Source organism: Aythya ferina (assembly GCF_964211825.1).
Source record: "Aythya ferina genome assembly, chromosome: 5".
Taxonomy (NCBI): Eukaryota; Metazoa; Chordata; class Aves; order Anseriformes; family Anatidae; genus Aythya; species Aythya ferina.
The window spans coordinates 62,298,244-62,316,639 of record NC_140301.1 but is presented as its reverse complement, the minus strand read 5'-3'; the positions used below and the strand labels follow the sequence as shown (position 1 = coordinate 62,316,639).

The window sequence follows — 18,396 nt, the reverse complement described above, 5'->3', positions numbered from 1 at the left end:
ATCCACCAGGAGACCTTGCTGGCCGGGGTGCCCTGCAGCCCTGGCGGGTGTTACCGAGGTTTTATGGCCCCTAAAAGACGTCCCCGCTGTCGGGTGGGACGGGGCTGCGCCCAGTGCCGCCGCGTGTCCGGGGAGCCGCGTGAAATCGGCGTGGTGTCCCCCAGGGCAGACAGTGGGATGGGACCGGGGCACCTGGATGGCACGACCTCCATCAGATGGGGCCACCCCTGCCCTGCGATGGATGCATTTGGACACATCGTGTAGGGGCTGAGGTACGGGGTGACTCGCTGGGACACCGCAGCCGCTGCGTGCATGAATGCTGCTGGTTAAAGGGGCCGTTTTTGGGGCTTTGAGCATCTCCAGACATCTGCCCTTCCACCCGCATCCCCCGTGGTGGGATTGCTGGGGAAACGGGGCACAACCCGCGTGCCTTTTGCCACTTGCCTCCCAAGCCGTGTCCCCGGGGTCTGCTCGTGGAGGCGCGGGTCCTGCAGGGGCTCAGCCCTGGCCGCAGGCACCCGGATCACCGGGGACCAGGCAGGAGAGGAGGCAGCTGCTATGCAGGGGAGGAAGAAGCGTTCACCCCTCTTCTTTTTTTTCCCCTTTGGCAGCCTGCTTGCCCAAGGAAAAGCACTTTATGGGGTGTAGCTGTGTGTCCGTGTCTGTTCGTCCCCCCGCTCCCAGCAATTTCAGGCTCTGGTCGGGGCAGAAAGCAGCTGAGCTTTGGCCTTTCCGTGTGCTGCCACGGCACGGGGAACCACAGGGCTCCCCATTTTTACTCCGTTTTGCAAGGGGCTTTCTTTATCCCACGGGAACACGGAGCCTGGTGGCGAGCAGGTTTTGATCACAGCGTCTCACCCGCGGTGATGCCACCGATGGGTTTGGGGTTGGTGCGAAGGAGGAGGGCTCATCCTCGTGGCTCCCACCAGGGCAAGGAGCACCAAACCCCTCCGCCTTCCCCAAAGGGGGACCTGCCACCCTCTGAGCCACCGCTGGGCTTGTCCTGGTGCTCGTCCCGCTGGGGAGCTGCGGCATCAAAAGCGGCGTCAAAAAAAAAGCCCAAACGGGCAAAGATTTGGAGCTTTCGTCCGTGTCGGCCACGCGAAACCCCCTCTTGTAATAAATGTCATCCCAAGGAGCCGGCTGCGTGCTGGTGGTGAGTTTGTGCCGATGCTGCGCCCCTTGGTACGGGGGAAAAGGGGCTGAGAGGGGTGCCCACAGCCCTACAAAACAGGAGAACAACCCGAGGTGGGGGGACATCACCCGGACACCTGGGTCCTGAAGCCGGGCAGAGGCTGATAAAGCCCCTACCTGTTATCAAAACACCAAAAAAAAAAAAAAAAACCAAAACACACAAACACACACACAAAAAGAAAACCCACAAAAACCCAACCCCAACGGCTAAAAAAAGGGCAGGATCTATGTCACGGCTGTCAGCCTGCCAATATCCACAGGAAGTTTACTGGCCTCCGAAATGCGTGTGGGCAGATGTCAGGCATGGGATGCTATTGCTCAAGCCCCGCAGATGGGTTGCTGGCAGCTCCTGCGGCTGGGGGGGGGGGGCTTTTTTTTGGGGTGGTGAGCACGGGCTGCTCGTCCCCCAGCCGCCAGCTTTGCGCCCTGCCCTATTGCTAACTAATTAACTAATTAAAGTCCTGGCTTTCCAGATTCACGAGGCTTCTCCCCGCTGCCCCCTCCCCATTTTTTTTTTTCAGGCTCATTGTCCCAAGGGGGGGCTTGAGGAGCAGCCAAACCCCTTTGGGGACAGCCACGAGTCCTGGTGCTCGTTTGGGGCCGGCGGTGACACCGTTGCTCAGGCTGGAATTTCGGGACCGGTTGCTTAATCCTAAAGCAGCAGGAAAAGCTGCTGGGCATGCGAAGGATGGAAAAACCCCAAACTTTGCAGGGGAAGGGCTGCATCCCCTTGAGGTAGCGGGGGGGGGGGGGGGGGGACGTGACCACAGGTTCCCAGGGTCACCCACGGGGACAGACGGGATGGGACGGGACGGGATGGGACGGGATGGTCCCGTGCTCACCACAGGCTGGGCTCTGCCAGCCACCAGCCCGGCTGCTGACCGCTAATTGCCGCCTGCTCGTTTTTTGGGAGCTTTGTGGCTTCCCCAGCAGGAAGCACGGGGCCGGGAGGTGCCTTCCAGCTCCATCCCCTGGCACCAGCCCCGCAGCCATCAGCGGTGCCTCTCCGCTGGTGCCCCGGTGTCCCCACTGGGACACCCCCAGAGCCAGAGAAAAGCTGCCGGGTCCCCCATCAACCAGAAAACCACCCAAATTAGCGCTCCGCAGGGCCCAGGAGAGCCCCAAATTAGAGCGTCCTGAGCCACGAGCCGGCAGAAAGCGCCGCTTTCATTAGCATCATGAAGGAGCCATGAAATTAATTCGGCTCTCGTCATCTCAGCCGGCATCTGCTGCCCTCCAACGCAACGTGGCACCTCGCTGCCTGTGCCCTTCCCTTCATCATTTCTCATTTCCGTGCCGGGGACCCGCTCGGTGCCCCCACAGATCCCTGCCTGGCTGTGCCTTGTCCCCAAGGAGATCGGGGCCCTGCGCCGTGCCACGATTTGGGGACACTGTTTTTTTTTTGTATTTTTTTTGTATTTTTTTTTTTTTTTTCCAGCAGCAGGGAAGACGGGAGGGGAGTTTCCCTCTGGCTTGCTCCTTTTCCCTTGGCTTCCGACTTGTTTTGGAATATCTCCTCCGGAGAGCCGCGGGGCCGGGCGATCCGAGGGCTGGCAGCAAGCGAGCCCTCCGCTTTTTGGCTGCTTTGGGTCGCGGCTGAGCCTCGGCCTTCCCAGGGCTCCAGCGGCTCCTCCACAGCCCCACGTCCCTCTCCGGGGGCTCGGCAGAAGGGGACAAGGCTCCGGGGTGGGAACGTGGCAGGGGCAGCGAGCCCAGCTGGCCGGAGCTGCTCTCAGCTCTCTGCGTCCCCGTGCGTTAACAAGGAACGCTTCCAGCCCCTCTGGATCCCATTTTCCTGCATTTTTCGAGTCCCTTTTTGGCACCAGGGACCTCCAGCATCCCCAGGGGCTGGGCTCAGGCTGCATTTTATCACCCCTTCCCCGGAGCCTGCCGGGGTACCCCAAGCATCACAGCCTTACAGCCAGAGCTTGGATCAACAAATCTGTGACCCAGCCCAGCGCAGGAGGGCTACAAGATCTTGGGAACAGCAAGGATGCGAGCAGGATCACTTCTCAGCGGCCATATTTCAGCTTTTTTTGAAACATATGAATGATATTTATATTTAGTTTCATTTTCAGGGATTTTGGTGGCTCTGTGCAGCCCCACAGCAGTCGAGGTCCCCCTCCAGCACCTCCAGCAGTGCTGCCTTTTGGTTTATTGGGGCTGCCTTTTGGTTTATTGGGGACTTTTGCTCCTCTGGGCTCCCTGTGGCACCCATACCTGGTCACAGCTCCTGGTGCAGGTGGGAGGAACACAGGAGGCAAAGGCACAGCTCCGGGGTGGACACGGCAGGGATGCTCCGCGCTGGGAAAGCGACTGGCGGGGATGCCCAGCGGGCTTGGCAAGAGGCTCTCCGGCTGCTTGAAAGCACAAGGGGGACATTTGTATGCACCCAGCGAGGACAGGCAGCTAAAAATACAGCCGCCGCCGCCCGGCACGAGAGCAAAAACCCTCCAGGGCCGCCGCTTGTTTGTTTGCTCCGGGGCTGTGTGCGCACGGCGAGCCCCCGCCGCCCCGGCGCTCGCCCCCGGAGAAAGTCCTCCCGTCCTCCCTGCTAAAAGCATCCAGCTGAGGCACGCAGGGTTGTGTTTTTTTTTTCCCAGCCTCCTCTCCCTGTACGACTGCTGCGTGAGGAGCGAAGATGAATTTTTTTTTCCCTGAGAGGGGAGATTTGGCCCCGAGGGCTGTGCCAGCGCCGCGGATGCCGGCAGGAGATTTGGTACCCGCGCTGACCCCGACTGGAGATGTGCCACCCCGAGAAAAACAGCCCGAAAATCACCAAGGGGTTTCCCTTATGCCTGTATAACCAGCTTTGATGGCAAAACCCCCACGGGGGGGCATCTGGAGGGAGTTTTTCAGCCAGCCCCTGACGTGTGAGCGCTGCGGGGAGCCACGAGGGTTTCACGTGCCGGGCCGCTCGGTCCTTCAAGTGGGTTCCTCTGAATCATGGAAACATCTGCGTCCACCCCGGCCACGCAGCCCGTGGGGAAAAGCAGCCGATCCGCGTTTCCCAAAGCAATCCGAGCCCTCCAAACCAGGAGACTAAACAGTGTCAGAGCCATGTCAAGCATCTGGCCAAGGGTGAGGCTGTAAAAGCTAAAACCCACGGCTCAGCGTGCCGTATGGCTCCCGTTCTGCCCCACACACTGCCTGCTGCCATCTCTCCCTCAATCCAAGCCCTTTTTTCAGCTTTTCAGCCCCGTTAGCAGCCCCAGGAGCTGGGCCTGTGCGAGGAAGAGAGCAAAGGTCCCCGGATTTTGGAGCCAGCCACGTGCAGACCAGACAGGGCCGGGCAGATCGTAAATTTGGGCACAGTTTGGGTTCCCGAGAGCAGCCCCCACCTGGCCTGGTTTCGCTGCGGTTCAGCTGCAGAAGCTGGCAGTTTGTGGCTGAAAGAAAAACCCCTAAAAAAAGAAAAAAATAATAAAAAAAAAAAAGGGTTGTTTCTTTGCTTCGTGAGTAATGTCTTTCGGTGGTCACCACGCCGAGCCGCGGGGCACGGCGGTGACAGCGGGGCCGAGGGGTGCGGGGCAGGAGACCCTGCAGGACCCTGCACTTCTCCGTGCTCTGGCAGCAAATCTTCCTGGTTCTGCAGCCTGTGTCAGGTCGGGAATCTCCAGAAAAAAAGAATAAAAGCTGGGGCTGCTGTGGCCACGACCAGGGAAACCACCTGCGTGCAAGGGCTGGGCTGCCTCCTGCTCGGGGCGCAGAGCCTGAGGGTGCCGCTCGGCACGTGAGGGAACCCAGCCAAGCCCCACACTTCCTCCATCCCCATCCCCATCCCAACCCAATCCCATCCCCATCCCATCCCCATCCCTGCAGGGCTCCCGGAGCAGTTACTCAGGCCGAGCATCCGCAGATTTATCACTCTCACCAGCTGCTATAAACAGCCCCCGGCGCACGCAACCTCCAGCCGCGCTTTTCCCAGCAAGCCCTTCCTGGCTGCTGAATTTATATATTTTTATATAGATTTATTTATTTATTCACTAATTTTTCTGCCCGCCTTGCTCTGCATGGGATTTGCAGCCCAGGAATGGCGCTGGGTGCAGAAAACCCCTGGCAGGGTGGAGGAAAACCCCTCAGGGTGCCGTTTCCCCGCAGCTCGACATCCCCAAGCGGTGCCGAGGGGGCACGCGAGATTTTTCTCGTCCTAAGGGGCAGGAGGGCTGGCGTTGGCCGGGACAGACGCGAGCTTTCAAAGCAGCCAGAGCTCTGAGCAGAGTTAAAAAGAGCCGAGGGCTGTGTTTACACGGGGCCCTTTGGTTTTTCCCCGTGTTTATCCGCGGCGCTACCAGAGCTCCGGCCACACAGAGGCCGGGGGGCGATGGGCTTTGTCGTGCCGAGCGGCTGTATACACCAGGGAACGTTTATTTGTCACGAGCAGCTGCTGTTTCCTCCCCTAAATGCCATTTCCAGCCCAACGGGGATGGGAAAGGCTCGCTTGCAGCCTCGATGGCTCTCAAACAGCCCCGGGGATGGAGCTGGTCCTGCCCAGACGTTCCCGGCACGGGCACCGGGCACCGGGCACCGCCGTCCCCGCAGCCCCCGGGGCTGTCCCCAGCCGTGCCACCGCAGCCAGGGGTGGTTTTCGGATCTTTTCTCAGTGGGGTTGGTTGTGAGAAGGTTTGTGGTTAAAAATTTCTCCTAAACCTGGTGCTAAATCTCTCTTATTCGGGGCGCTGAAGCTTCCCTCATCCCTTCCACAAGGGGTTTTCAAGCACGCGTTCATCATCCAGCCCCTTTTTGGGGCAGCTCAGCCCTTCCCAGGCATTGCAAGACCCCAGGAACCGTGCCCCCAACCCCTGGTAGTGCTGATGGGGACAGGTTTCTGCCCAGCAAACGCCACCCCATTGCTCCTTTCCTGCTTTCCCCCTGCCGGGGGGAGCAGCTCCTCTTTTCTCTCACCTTTCCGAAGTCATTCCACGTTTTTAGGAGGGCAGGCTAAGCTGGGAAGGATTTTATTTCATACGTGTGTGTTTGTTTTGGGGCGTGCATCAGCAGTGCAGCACTCAGAGCATTTTTGGGGTCACGTTTTACCTCCTGGAGGTCCCTGTGGGGTCCCTGTCCTGGTGGAGGGGAAGGTCAGGATTTTGGGGGGGCTCCTGCCTTTGCAAAGGGGACCTCGGGGTGCTCTCCACTGTGGTGCTGGGCTAATGGGACCACAATCCCAGCTGGAGCTGGGTCCCGTTGTCCCCAGCACATGGTTTGGGTGGTGTGTGGGGTCCCTGAGGGACCTCCCTGCTGGGAGGTGGCATTGCCGGGTCACTATGATCCTGGCAAGCCCCAGGACTTCCAAAGCCATCGGTCAGATGGGATTTCCTGGGGTGACGTAGCCTGAACCTCCTGACCCCGTAGCCCTTCTCCATCCCACCCCACTCCCGGGGACGTCCCCGTTTGCCCAGCCCCATGGGGCAAATCTGAGACGTGCAGGGAAGGAAGCGACCTTGCATCACTTCTCCAAAGGTCGCTGCACTCGCTGCTGCCTCCTCCCTGAGCCAGGGGAAGAGCAGGGGACCCGGAGCCCTTGTGGGGTCTGCCCTTTGGGGGTCCTCGGCTGGCCTCGGAGCCCCCCAGCTGCCAGATTCCCAGTGGGGTGGTGCAGGAGAGGGCTGGGAGCTGGCGTTTGCCACTCTCCTCCCCAAAATCCCAGGGGTCGAGCCACGCTCGGTCGCACCCCGGGCTGTTACTGGAGCTGGTTTCTGGGACTTTCCAGAGAAGCCAGCAGTGGTCTGGGGAGAAAAAAAAAAAGGGATTTTTGAGCAGCGGGGGGGGAAATATAGGGCCGTGGGGAGGGTGAGGGAAGGCTGGGCTCTGCGCACACCATCGCCGCCGGCACACCGGAGCCAGATGCCGCGGGTGCCTGCTGCAGGCACGGCTCTGGAGCACGCAGGGGCTGTGTCGGAGGAGCCAGAGCCGTTTCCAGCCCCCGGGGGATCTGCTGCATCCCCGAGCTTTTCGCCCCAAAGCAGCCCAGACACCAACCAGCCCGTGGGGATGCTCGGCCCCAGCCCTCGGGCACTGTAGGGTGCTTCTCGGGGTGCTGCCCCCCGAGCAGGACGTGCTGAGCCCCCCCAGCTCGCTCCTTGTCCCTGCTGGGAGGGCTCAGACCCCAGATAAAATCAATGGGGAGGTGCTGGCCGTGTCCCTGCCCTATGTCCCTGCCCCGAGGCTGGGAGCCGCCCTGCGCTGGGAGGCCCGTGGATACTGCGCTGGCTTCGCTCCTGAAAACACTTCGGGTTATTTTTGGGCACAAAGTGCCTCGCGAAGTATTTGCCTGGGTGTTAGCGCCGCGATCCCACCCAGGGACCACTTCTCCCACCTCCTCCAGCAGATCCGGGGGTCACCCAGAGCATCTCCGGGGGCTCCCCCAGCTCCCCAAAACCCCCGTTCCCCAGCATGGGGCGCTCACAAGGAGCCCAGCTGCTGGAGAGGACACCCCAGGACCTAAAACCCAAAAGGGAGCCGAGGAGGAGCCCTCCTGCAGCGCACAGCGAGGCTCTGCCTCCTCTCTCCTCCTGGCAGGGCTGCTGATGGAGCAAAACCGAGCCCATCACAGTTTTCAATCCCTTCTCCACCTCTGCGTGCGAGGCGCTGCGGTGGCGCATCCGTGGCTGCGTCCCCGACCAGAGGATCTTGTTTTTTTACTTTTTTTTTTTTTTTTTTTTAATTTTTTTACAGGTGCATGTGCAGAACGAGCCCAGCCCAGGAGCTTGGGCAGCAGCCAGCAGCGAGGAACAAGCCCTGGTTTCACGATACAGCTGTTTGTGTTGCAAGCCAGCCAAGGAGCCCGCGTCCCACGGAGCTCCGCGCCGGGGAGCCGGCCGTGCCCCTCCAGGCTGGGACGAGGGGACCTTTCCCAGCACGGCCCCGTGGGGAAGGCGCTTTTGTCCCACCACCCGGGGCTGAATCACCCGATTGCAGCCTCTCTTTCAACACCCAGGAGGGATTTGGCAACCCCACGAGCTATTAATAGAGCCGAGCTGTTGTCCAAGGGCCCCGCGCTGCGCCGCCGAGTGCGGGAGAGCAAAGTCAACTCTCCGGGGAGGTGAAGCACTGAGTTTACCTAAGGAGAGGTCAGGCGAGCGGGGAAATAACCTGTCGAGGAGCAGGAACCGGAGCGCTGCCCTCTCCTCCCTTATCACCTCCCGTCCCCAAGCTGGAACAATGAACAATGCAGGCAGCGACGTGGCGCCGGGGACGGGCCACCTCCGCCCCCAGCCCTCTGCAACCCTCGTGGCTCCCCTAAATTGGGCTGATCCGGGGGGAAATTCACCCCGGAGGGGTGAACGGGGATGCTGGATGGTCCCTTCTGGGTCCTGCTCCTCCAGCCTGGTCTCCCTTTCCTCCAGCTTCGCCCCCCCGGGCACGGCGGCCACCCTGCAAGGAGCCACGGCTTCGGGTGCTGCTCCTACCTGCCCGCAGCTCTCCCCCGGGGCAGCAGCAGGAGCACAGCCGTATTTTTAGCACTGGAAATGCCAGGCGGACACGTTGGCAATAAGGAAAGCCAGCCGGCCCCGCAGCCACCCGTTATCTCCCAGCCCAGCTCCATCCTGCCCCTGCGCCCTCCCTTCCCCAGCTGCACGCAAGCACAGCTCCTCTGCCACCCCCAGCCCTGCTGACACCTCGCCAGCTCCTCCTTTTCTCCCATCCCCTTCCCATCAGTGCCAGGAGGAAGGCCTGCCATCCTCCTCCTCTTCCTTTTTCCCCCCAGCCCTGCCAGATGCTGCGTCCCTGCGGCACCAGGGACCGCTGGGCGCAAGCCAGCCCCCGGCTCTTGTCCTGGTTCACATCCTGGCAGAGCTGGCAGCCAGCATTGTGCCTGTCCTTCCCGTGCCCCTTCCTCTCCTGCACGCCTCCTGCTGCCCTCCTAAAGCTCTATTCCTGCTGTGCAGCCACAGGGGAGCGAGCTTAAAGGGTGGCGTGGGGCACGGGGACGGGGATGGGTTGAGAACAGCCAAGTCCCAGGGCTTGGAAATGCTTCAGTTTGCTGCCCCTCGGCCAAGCCATGCACCAAAACCCTCTGTAATCATCCCTCTGACATCTCTTTAAGCATGGAAAACCCAAAGCGTACCCTAAATGATCCCTCGGTCCCTCTAGCAAGCACCCTGCTGCTGCCCAGCCGATGGTGGTGGCCCCGCAGGCAGCTCACGGCGCATGGAGCACCTCGTATCGCCTGGGACAGAGAGCTGAACTGCTTCGCTCTCGAGCACAGCCACATAATCCATAATTTTGTACCAACAATCCATGATTTTGTACCAACAATCCATAATTTTGTACCAACAATCCATGATTTTGTACCATCATTTTGTCTTCTCATCAATGACCGGCATCTGAACACCCCCTGCAAGGCCTCCAGGGAACTGAAGCACCTGAAACGCCCACCTCTGACTTTTAGTGCTGAATTACAGCCAAAAGAAGAGTGATATAAGCCCCCAAAGTGTCAATACTTTCCATCAATCCAATCTATCAGGAAATTATCGGCTCATCAGCTCCTTGTGCACCTCGCTAGCATCATCTTGGGAGGCAGAGGCCTGCAGGTTGGCCCGAACAGACACATTTTAATGCTAAATGGCTGAAAAAGGGAGCTGATAGCATCAAGGTTCACTGTGATTGTGCTTCTCTTGCCTATCACCACGTGTTGGGACACAAAGAAGCTGCAGACACACACACCCCATCCTGCAGCAACCGCTGGCTTCCTTCCACCGCTCTGAATTCCTCTTCCCCACCCCGGCGGGACTGCAGAGCTCTTCTTCCTCGGGCTCCCTTCTCACTCCCGTCCATAAACACACACTGGGTTTGTTGACTACTTCTTTCCGTGCTGGTCTTTCCCCCAGGGCCGTCGCTCTTAAAAATAACATAAGACAGGGCTGCTCCTGCCAGCGAGCTGGAGAGCTGGAGGATGCAGACCGCGATCAAGCTGCTCCCAGCCCCCGGGACATTTTCTCCCTTTCCGTCCGTATCCTGGCACCTATGTGCCTCGAGAGGTTGTCTCTAAGTGCCTGCTAGCGCTGCACAAGGGAAGAGACATTTTGCATTTAAAGAAACAAAAAAATTCAAAGCCAGGCCCGTGGGGTGCAGGACCCCGACCAAAACCTTGCTCGGAGCCAGCAGCTCCATCAGACGTGGATGCCAGCCAGCTCGATGGGTTGTGGACAAGCCTGTCCCTTCCCCGTGTCACCACAGGGACCTGATGGTGTGTTTCGGGGTTCCTGGCACTGCCAAACCCCTGCTGGGAGGCTCGGGGTTTAGGGACCCCACTGGTGATGTGCTGAACCCCGTAGCGCTGCGACTCCTCAGCTCTTAGGTTTGCTTTGGCCGCTGCCCCAGCAGCAAACAGGCCCTCAGCCCCCCAAGATAACCTTTTTCCTGAACCCCCATGGCTTCGGTGGCAATTCTCCAGCAGGCATTAAACAAATTTTCCCAGCCATAACCAAGAGGTGGCACTGACCCCTAGTGACAGGCTCCCGAGTGGCTCAGGTCCACGATTAAAAAAAAAAACGAGGCGCTGCCAAGAGCAGCGGGGATCCGGGAAGGCTCCACGGATTGCACAAAATCTGCTGAAGTGCAGGACTTTGGGGCTCTGAACTCTGCTGCACGCACGCAGGGGTTGAAGGAGCTTTCCTGGAAGCGTGCTTCCATCCCGGACACGCGGGGCCGGGACATCAGCCCGCCCCACGCAACTGAGACCGACGCGGAGCGCTTAAATTTGAGAGATCATTTATTTAATGCTGAAGGATGAGCCCAAATATTGCCCTTTGCCTGTGCAAAGTGCTGCAGCAGCCGTGTCGCAGGGCTGGAAATGTCCCCGTGCCGTGTAAAGGAGCTCCAGGAGCTCAGGGAGGGGAACTCGCCGCCCTCTCCTCCTTCCCCTGGGAAAGTTGTGCTGCTCGGCAGGCTCCGCTCTGCACGCTGCGGTTCAGGACTTTAAATACAGATATTTTGGCTCCGAGCCCGGTCAGTGAGTCCAAAAACGGCCTGCTCCACTTCAGGGCTTGAAGGAGAGCACAAGAGTAATGGGTTATTTCTCGGCGTTTCAAAATAGTCCCAACCACGTAGGCTGCTTGCAGGATGAGAGAGGCTTCGCAAGGCTCTCGGTGGGTCCCTAACGCCGTTTTTCCCCCTCACCAGGAACCTCAGAGCCGTAAGGAGGAAGATCTGACCTTCCTGGCACGTCTCGGCAGTGCTGTGGGACAGAGCAGGTTAAAAAGGAAGAAGATTTTCATGGCCATCAGTGGGATTAGACAGAGCTTCCCTCTGATCGCACCCCAAGGCGTCTTGCAGCATGGATTGCCAGACCTTTTGCTGTCTCGAGGCTGAAATGCCACTTCCAGTCCTCAAAAAAAAGGACGTGGCACGGCTCTGTCACGCACTGCAACAGCCCCAGCACCCCCAGCCTTGCCCCTCATCCCTCTCCCCTCATTTCTGCACCGCTGCTCTCCCCACACACCTCCCTCCCTGCACCCTCCTTGGCTCAGAAGGCACCAACCTCGCTACCGTTACTGAGACCACAGCAAAACAGCAGAGGCTGTAAATAACGCCCCGGGCTTGCAACCAAGAAAATGCCAGCGCTGAGAAAAGCCATGGCCCAAATATTTGTGCTGGGTACTCACAGCTGCTGTGCTGACCCCAATTCTGGCCCTCGTAATAAAGCCACCTGAGCCAGGTACCGCTGTCAGCCCCGAGGATGGGCGCTGATGAATTCAGTTCCTGACTCGGGTGGAAATAGTTTTAGGTGTAAAAAAACTGCGTGTCAGTTTAAACACAGCAGCTTTGGGGTGAGTGGATTTTTTGCCCTCGTGGATCCGCTCAGTGACAGTGCAGACTGAACTGCTCATCGAGGGCAGAGCTCGCCGACAGAGCCTCTCCTGGAACCAAGGGCAGAGAAGTGCTCCTTGTCCTGGAATCACTCACTCTTCCTGCCCAGGGTAATCAGAGAGTAATCTTCGTGAGATATACAGAAACTGTACAGAAAGGTTGTGCTGATTCAGCTTTTCTGGAATGATTTGCTGGGGAGCCAAAGGCTTTGCATGCACGGCGAGCTCACCCTGCCTCCCCGGCAATTACCAGGAGGGCAGAACTCCTCGGCAGCAGCCTCCCTGCAGCTCTGCTCCCGTGGTTTGCTGTGAAATGCAACACGGGCAGTGCCCAGGAGGTTGTAGGGACACATTTCGGGTGCGAGAGACCTACCGACACGCTGCCCCGGGGAATTTAAACTGAAATTTTAGGGGCTGTTTTATCCCCTCGCCACCAATTCGCAGCCAAACTCCCTTCTCTCTCTCTGTTGCAGAGGCTCACTGAGGGCTGAGAAAGCGAGAGTGGTTTTTTTTTTTTCTGGGCACTGTCCCACAGCCTTTCACTCTCACAGCTCGCTGTGTCTCTTGGCCTGCTTTTCCCTCCCTGCCAGCCTCGGGGCTGTCCCACGCAGGTCCCTCCCAGGGGACTGGACTTTCTCTGCCTTCAGCCCAGCTTCCTCAGGCGTTTCCTCCCTGCCTGTGGCTTTCTCTTCAGAGCCTTCTGGCTGCTGCTGCTCCTGCCCGTCCCCGTCCCCGTGGCGGTAGGGGGTAGGGAGGGTGAATTCGGGCGCTGTGGTGTCCATCATTTGGAGGAAATCGTAAGCAGGAAGAGGTGGTTTCCAGTCTTCCTCAGACAAGGTACCTGAGAAGTGAACGCAGTCGCTTGTTAATGAGTTAAGAGGCTGTGACGTGACCCCCTTCACAGGTATTTCCATTTCAGGCCAACTATAGCTTTTCTGTGCTTCCAGCGAATGCAAAATTAAAGATCTCTTTTTTTTTTTTTTTTAAAGATCACTTTTTCCTCCACGGCTAATACTGACCCTCAGATCCAACCGACCACAGATGCATTAATATTTACTGGAGCTGGCCCAGGGCTCCTCTCCTCCAAGACCTGCTTTTAAGTCCTCAGAGCTCCAAACCGTGAAGGTGAGGAGCAGCAACACTCCGTGTCCCTGCAGCAGTGGATGGGCCTCAAATAGCTATGTTAATGAGTGCATTACTGAAATGTCATTAGGCATGGAGCGAGACTGCTGTCTCTGCAGAGAGGAAGCGGTACTGCTAAGTGAGGATGCTCTTTAATTTATGCTTTTAAGGCTGATCGTGCAGTTCATAGTGCTTAAAAGCTCGAGAAAGGAGGCTGTGATGGCTGTGAGCCCTTGGCCGTGCTGCCCAACCATCAGCGCACCCCTCTGATGCCCTGAAAGCTGAGGGAAGGTCCCAACCAGAGACCTGAATGTGCAGCCTTCAGCGGTGGAGATGGAAAGAGCTGGGGGAGACGGCCGGGTCACAGCGTGGCAGCAGCCCTTACTGGGTCAGCAGTGATGTTTTTGGGTACTGAGACATCCTACACACGTCCTACTACACGTCCTACCCATCCAGGCTGAGGCTGGTGTTTGGAAACAAGCGCTTTGAAAGGCTCGTTTAGAAATTCATCAAAGATCAAAATCCCCATCGCCTTTTGGGAGCCTGGAGCAGGCTGCCAGCCCCTCTCATGGCACCCCATGGCAACGTGTCATGCTGTAGGAAGGCATATTTGCCTTTCTTCTAAACTTCATTAGCCGATCAAGGCAGGAGGGACTCAGTGAAAAGCTTGCCAACCCTTTATGTCCCAAAGACCACAGCAAAACACCAGCTTCCTTCCACTCACCTGACCAAAAAAAAATGCTGGAAGGTGCCTAAAGATCAGCTATTTCTTACCCTGACAGCCAGGAGTCAGGGGACTTTTTAATAGCAAGCCCTGTTTCAGCAAATCTGTCCTCAGCAAGCGGAGAGCACGGCCAGCTTTGGGGATTATTACAGGGAAGAGATGTCGATTCAGAACTATTCACGCTTGGCTCTGAACTTTAAACAGTCCCAAAGCAAACTCGTGAGTATGGGTATTCTGTTCTGGCCGGACTATTTGTACTGCTCCAACTCAAACTAGAATAGCTAGTTTTTCCATCATTAAATTCCAGGGCAGACAATTTATTGCACGTAGCATCTTCTCATAAACAGAGCGGAGCTAAGAGTGCACACTTAGGAACGTTTCAAACGCTCGTCCACTTACTGCTGGGAATCTCCAGTCCTGCCTTCAGCTTCTCCAGCCAAGACAAGACGTTGGTTTGGGTGATGGACTGCTCTGATGGGAACTTGAACACTTGACCCCCAGCGTGGAGGTTCACCCAGATGAGAACAGGCAGCGAAGGCACGCTGGCAAAGTACGCCTTCAGGACCCCGCGGCCCACCGGGGTGTTCTTCCTGGTGAGAAGAAGAGATTTGACTCGCTCAGCAGCAGTTTGGCAACAAACAGAACATGACCAGGAGTCAAGGAAGTGCCAAAGCCCTTGGGCCACATCCAGCAAGGCACACGAACACAGTTTTACCTAGGGGACAGCTGTAGAAGCTCCCAGCGTTATTTATGAGCTCAGTGACTTAAGCAAGCCATTAGGGTCTAATAGAGAGATAGTGGACAGCAGGAGGAGATGCATGAAGAAATCCTCTAGCAGGAGGAGCAGAGAACTGCTGGGATAAATCCTGCAGGAAGGCGTGAAATTTGCTCCCCCAGAAGTTTTGAAGAACGGGTGAGACAGAAATGACAGAGCGGCCCCCAACGTGGTGAGCCCCTGCAGTGTTATTTCGGGGGACAACTCCCAGCTCCCTGCAGAGCCCCTGCAGTGCAATTTTTGGGGGAGAACTCCCAGCTCCCTGCAGCCTGGCTGCTGTCAGCACCCTGCAAGAAAGGGCAGGAGGTAACGCAGAGGGGTGTGCTCACACAACCCAGTCCCTTGGCAGCAACAGGGCGGTTTCCTACAAGCCAGCATCGAGGAGTTGGAGTGGCAACTTCCCCGAGAGCCACAGAACCACAAGAGGACATCTGACTGAGACCCAGGGACAGCAAGGACACAAGGATGACGAGGCCTTCAGGCACTATTTTGAGGCTCAGTGGTGCACGGGGTCTGAGCTGGCTCTCACCATGGGAACGAGGTCCTCTTTCTAGGACTGTGTTGCTCTTTTAAAAGCCAATGGTCGTATTCTGCCTTCTCGTGTGGAAGCGCTCTTGCCCTCACAAAGGACGGCCTTTTCTTTCTCAGTAAAGGAGAACAGAGGCAGATGCGTAGGTGGGGAAGTTCCAGGGGCTCTCATTTCTTGCGCATTACTGGCAAACAAATCGTCCTCTCTTTGAAAACATGTGCATTTCCCTTTAGCAAAACTGCAGCCCACGCTGCTAGGCGCTTCCCAGACTTCAAAGCACGTTATGATTAAGACAGTGAGGTGTCTCTGGGCTTGGGCAAAACAAACAGGGGCTAAAAACTCAAAATGCACACAGGAGGAGAGGATTTAAAAAAAAAATAATCCCTTCTTCTATAATTTTGTATTTCTTAGATCCTGGATTCATTTTGTTTCTTGAATATTTTTAAGGTTGTCTTATAGGGCTGCTTCTGGTTCTCCCTTCTTCTGCAAACTTTTTTTTTCCTACGGTCAGCAATCACTAATTGCCCTGCTGTGTTTCCCTCTAATTGCTGATGGAATAATTGCTTTAAGACACTCCAGGAGGGCAAATTTACTTTTTTCACCCACGTGTAAAAAGAAAATACAACTAGCTTCAGTGCCAGGGTCAAACTACCGTGCTGTATCTTTGAGAACATTTTATTCTACTGACAATTATTTCTGCAATCAATTAAGGTTTTACTAATTTAACTTTTTTTTTTTGGTGCAATTTTGCAGCTGCCCAGGATACATACTGAATCATTGCTAAATGATTTGGCCTCCCAACCCATGATGATTTCAGACCATATAACCACATTACCAGATAGATAATGTTTTGAGAAATTGCGGGCTCGTTTTTTTTTTTTTCTCGCCCTGAACTGCTTAGAGCAATTTAATGGAAAGAAACAAAGACGGTTTCGCGTACTCACAAGTTCAACCAGCAAGGTACAAACGCTCGCTGCGGTGTCCCTTTTGCCAGCTTCAGCATTTCCTTGCTTTCCAGCTGACCGATGTCACCATCGCTAAACAAGATGAGGAAGGGCTTCCTGAGCTGCAAGTAGCGAGGCAGATTTTGCACAGTGATTTCGGGCTGCAAGACATCAAAACAAGAAGTTGGGGTTTAGAGGGAGGAGAGAGCAAGACAAAAATCAGTTTTTTTTTTTTTTTTTTACGTGAGTGAGGCAGGGGCTAAACAAGCCTGTAGGGTCCACGTTGAATGCAGGAAGCTAAAACCAAGTACGGATGATGGGATTTGGGTGCACTTTGGAAATGTCTAACCCCTAGACTAAGTCTGAAGGAGAAGCTGAGCACTTTGAGATGAAGGGGGGTGAGCAGAGAAGCGAGGCAGGCTCAGCCCAACTCCACACAGCTTCTGAAATCCATGTGCAGGAGCAGGCCCTGCAGGAGGCCACAACAGCGGGTCTGGGACTGTGAGCACAAGCCAGCTGAGAGACTCCCAGGTCTCGCCCCACGAGACCACACTGCAAACAACAGATTCTTGTCCAGGCTGTCCGCTCCAAGTCGTAAAGCACACATACACATGTAACTCAGCACGATAGAAATAACGAGCAAACATATTTATCCTGCGCAGCCCCATGCTATAATCAGAGCTCATGAAAATGACCGCAATGGAAAAAAAACAAAAACAAAACAAAAAACAAAACTAAACAAAACAAAATTATTTTTTTTTTACTTACAAACGTGTCCAGCAATCTGTATCTGATCGTCTGCACGATGTCCTGAGCACTGTGTTTGGACAAAGCGATGCCTTCCACACTCCGATCTCCGCTCCTGGCAAGAAGGAGGGCTGGGGGAGACACTGCGTATTTACGGGACCTGAAAAAGGGTGGCTGCAATTAAACGTGTGGGATTTAGCACGCACCAAACCTGCTGCACGCAGAGCTGGCGTCCTCACGGTTAAAGGTGGCGATGGGGAAGTGGTCCTGCAGGAGGAAAGGGTCCCGAGCTGCCTCCCTGCACGCCACATTTTCCACCTCCCCTTTTTTTTCCAAGTCCCTGCACAGCCCCAGCGTGAGCCAACAGGAAATAATAAGTGAAAAATCCACCACAGTCTAAAGGATTTGCTGGCATTTACCTTTCATTTTCACAGCTCAGGTGTGCAAATAGCCACGCAGCACTTTACAGCATCTCCCAAGCCACAGCAAACAGGGGTCTGAGACTGCCCCTGATGGACACCAGCCCACGGGGGCTGATTTTTGTCTTGGTGACCGTGTGTGGTGGTGCTGAGGTCCAGCGCTATGTCACAGCAACACACACAGCCTCTGAACTTACTCTCAGCAGAGAAACCAGCCCGGTCTTTGTTCCCCAACGCTCTTCTGGTAAAAGGGCTCAAGGGTATTTAAAGAAAAGCTGAGCAGGTGGAAAGAGCAAAAATAGGAGAAGTCTGGGCGATGAAAGGGCCCAGCCCACACCAAGGCGGGTGAGCAATTTTCTGGAAGTTTGAGGAACTTCAGCCCTGGGGGCTCCAGATGTCACTGCCCAGAGGAAGGGCGAAACTGAGGAAGCAAACCGCCTCGACTGCTCTGGGGGCTGTCTGTACTTTATTTGTCAAAGGTTGCTGCTAATTTTTCAGAGACTGAGGCACTAGAATTACTGAGGAAGTGAGCCCACGTGAGAGAGGCATAGGAACATTTTGGGCTGTGGAAGCTGTCAGGTAGAATATCTTAAATTTCCTTTCCAAAGGTAATCTGGTCTGCCTTTTTTTTTTCCATATGAAAAAGGTGCAACATGGATTTATCCTACAGCAGAACAGTAATTTTTAATGAAGGAAAGCTCCTAGAAAAGTCATGTTACAACCAGTTGCACTCCCCTCCGGGGTTTGCCCAGGCAAATCCAGTTTGGACACTTATTTTAGCAGTTCTGAATGGGACAGAGATGTGTTCAGATTTGCTTTAAAGATCTCAGTGTTTGTTGTTTTGGGTCACAATGGCAAACAAAGTGAAGGTGACTGCAGACAGCACATTTCCATGATGTTCAGCTCAAACACAGGCTTTTCCCTTTCCCCATCACGGCACTTACTTGTCTGGAAATTCGCCCCTGCAAATTTCTAAGGGTCACCCACGATCTGCACTGGTATCTTGAGAAGGAGCAGCAATAACAGCCTTTTGCTTTGCTGAGGCTTTCAAATGTTGTGAAATCCTTGCTAACCCATTCTTGGCTTTCTCAGAGCCTTTTCAGCTTCATGGTGGAGTATCCTCTGCTT

The 18,396-nt window shown here is 56.0% G+C and overlaps 1 protein-coding gene across 7 annotated transcripts in view; it reads right to left on the bottom strand.

Annotated features, from left to right (window-relative positions):
- Positions 1-10,894: 10,894 nt before the first annotated feature.
- The window catches only part of TXNDC16 (thioredoxin domain containing 16), a 40,624-nt gene continuing 33,122 nt past the window's right edge, over positions 10,895-18,396 (bottom strand). For 6 of the 7 annotated variants that reach the window (XM_084519669.1, XM_084519670.1, XM_084519673.1 and 3 more), the window contains exons 17-20: positions 16,871-17,009; positions 16,103-16,263; positions 14,254-14,444; positions 10,895-12,849 (exon numbers count right to left, since the gene is read on the bottom strand). In XM_084519669.1, the coding sequence (XP_084375795.1) occupies positions 12,554-12,849; positions 14,254-14,444; positions 16,103-16,263; positions 16,871-17,009 (787 nt within the window). In that variant the 3' untranslated portion in view covers positions 10,895-12,553. The remainder of the gene's footprint in view (positions 12,850-14,253; positions 14,445-16,102; positions 16,264-16,870; positions 17,010-18,396) is intronic. The other variant, XR_014693195.1, reaches the window with a different exon arrangement.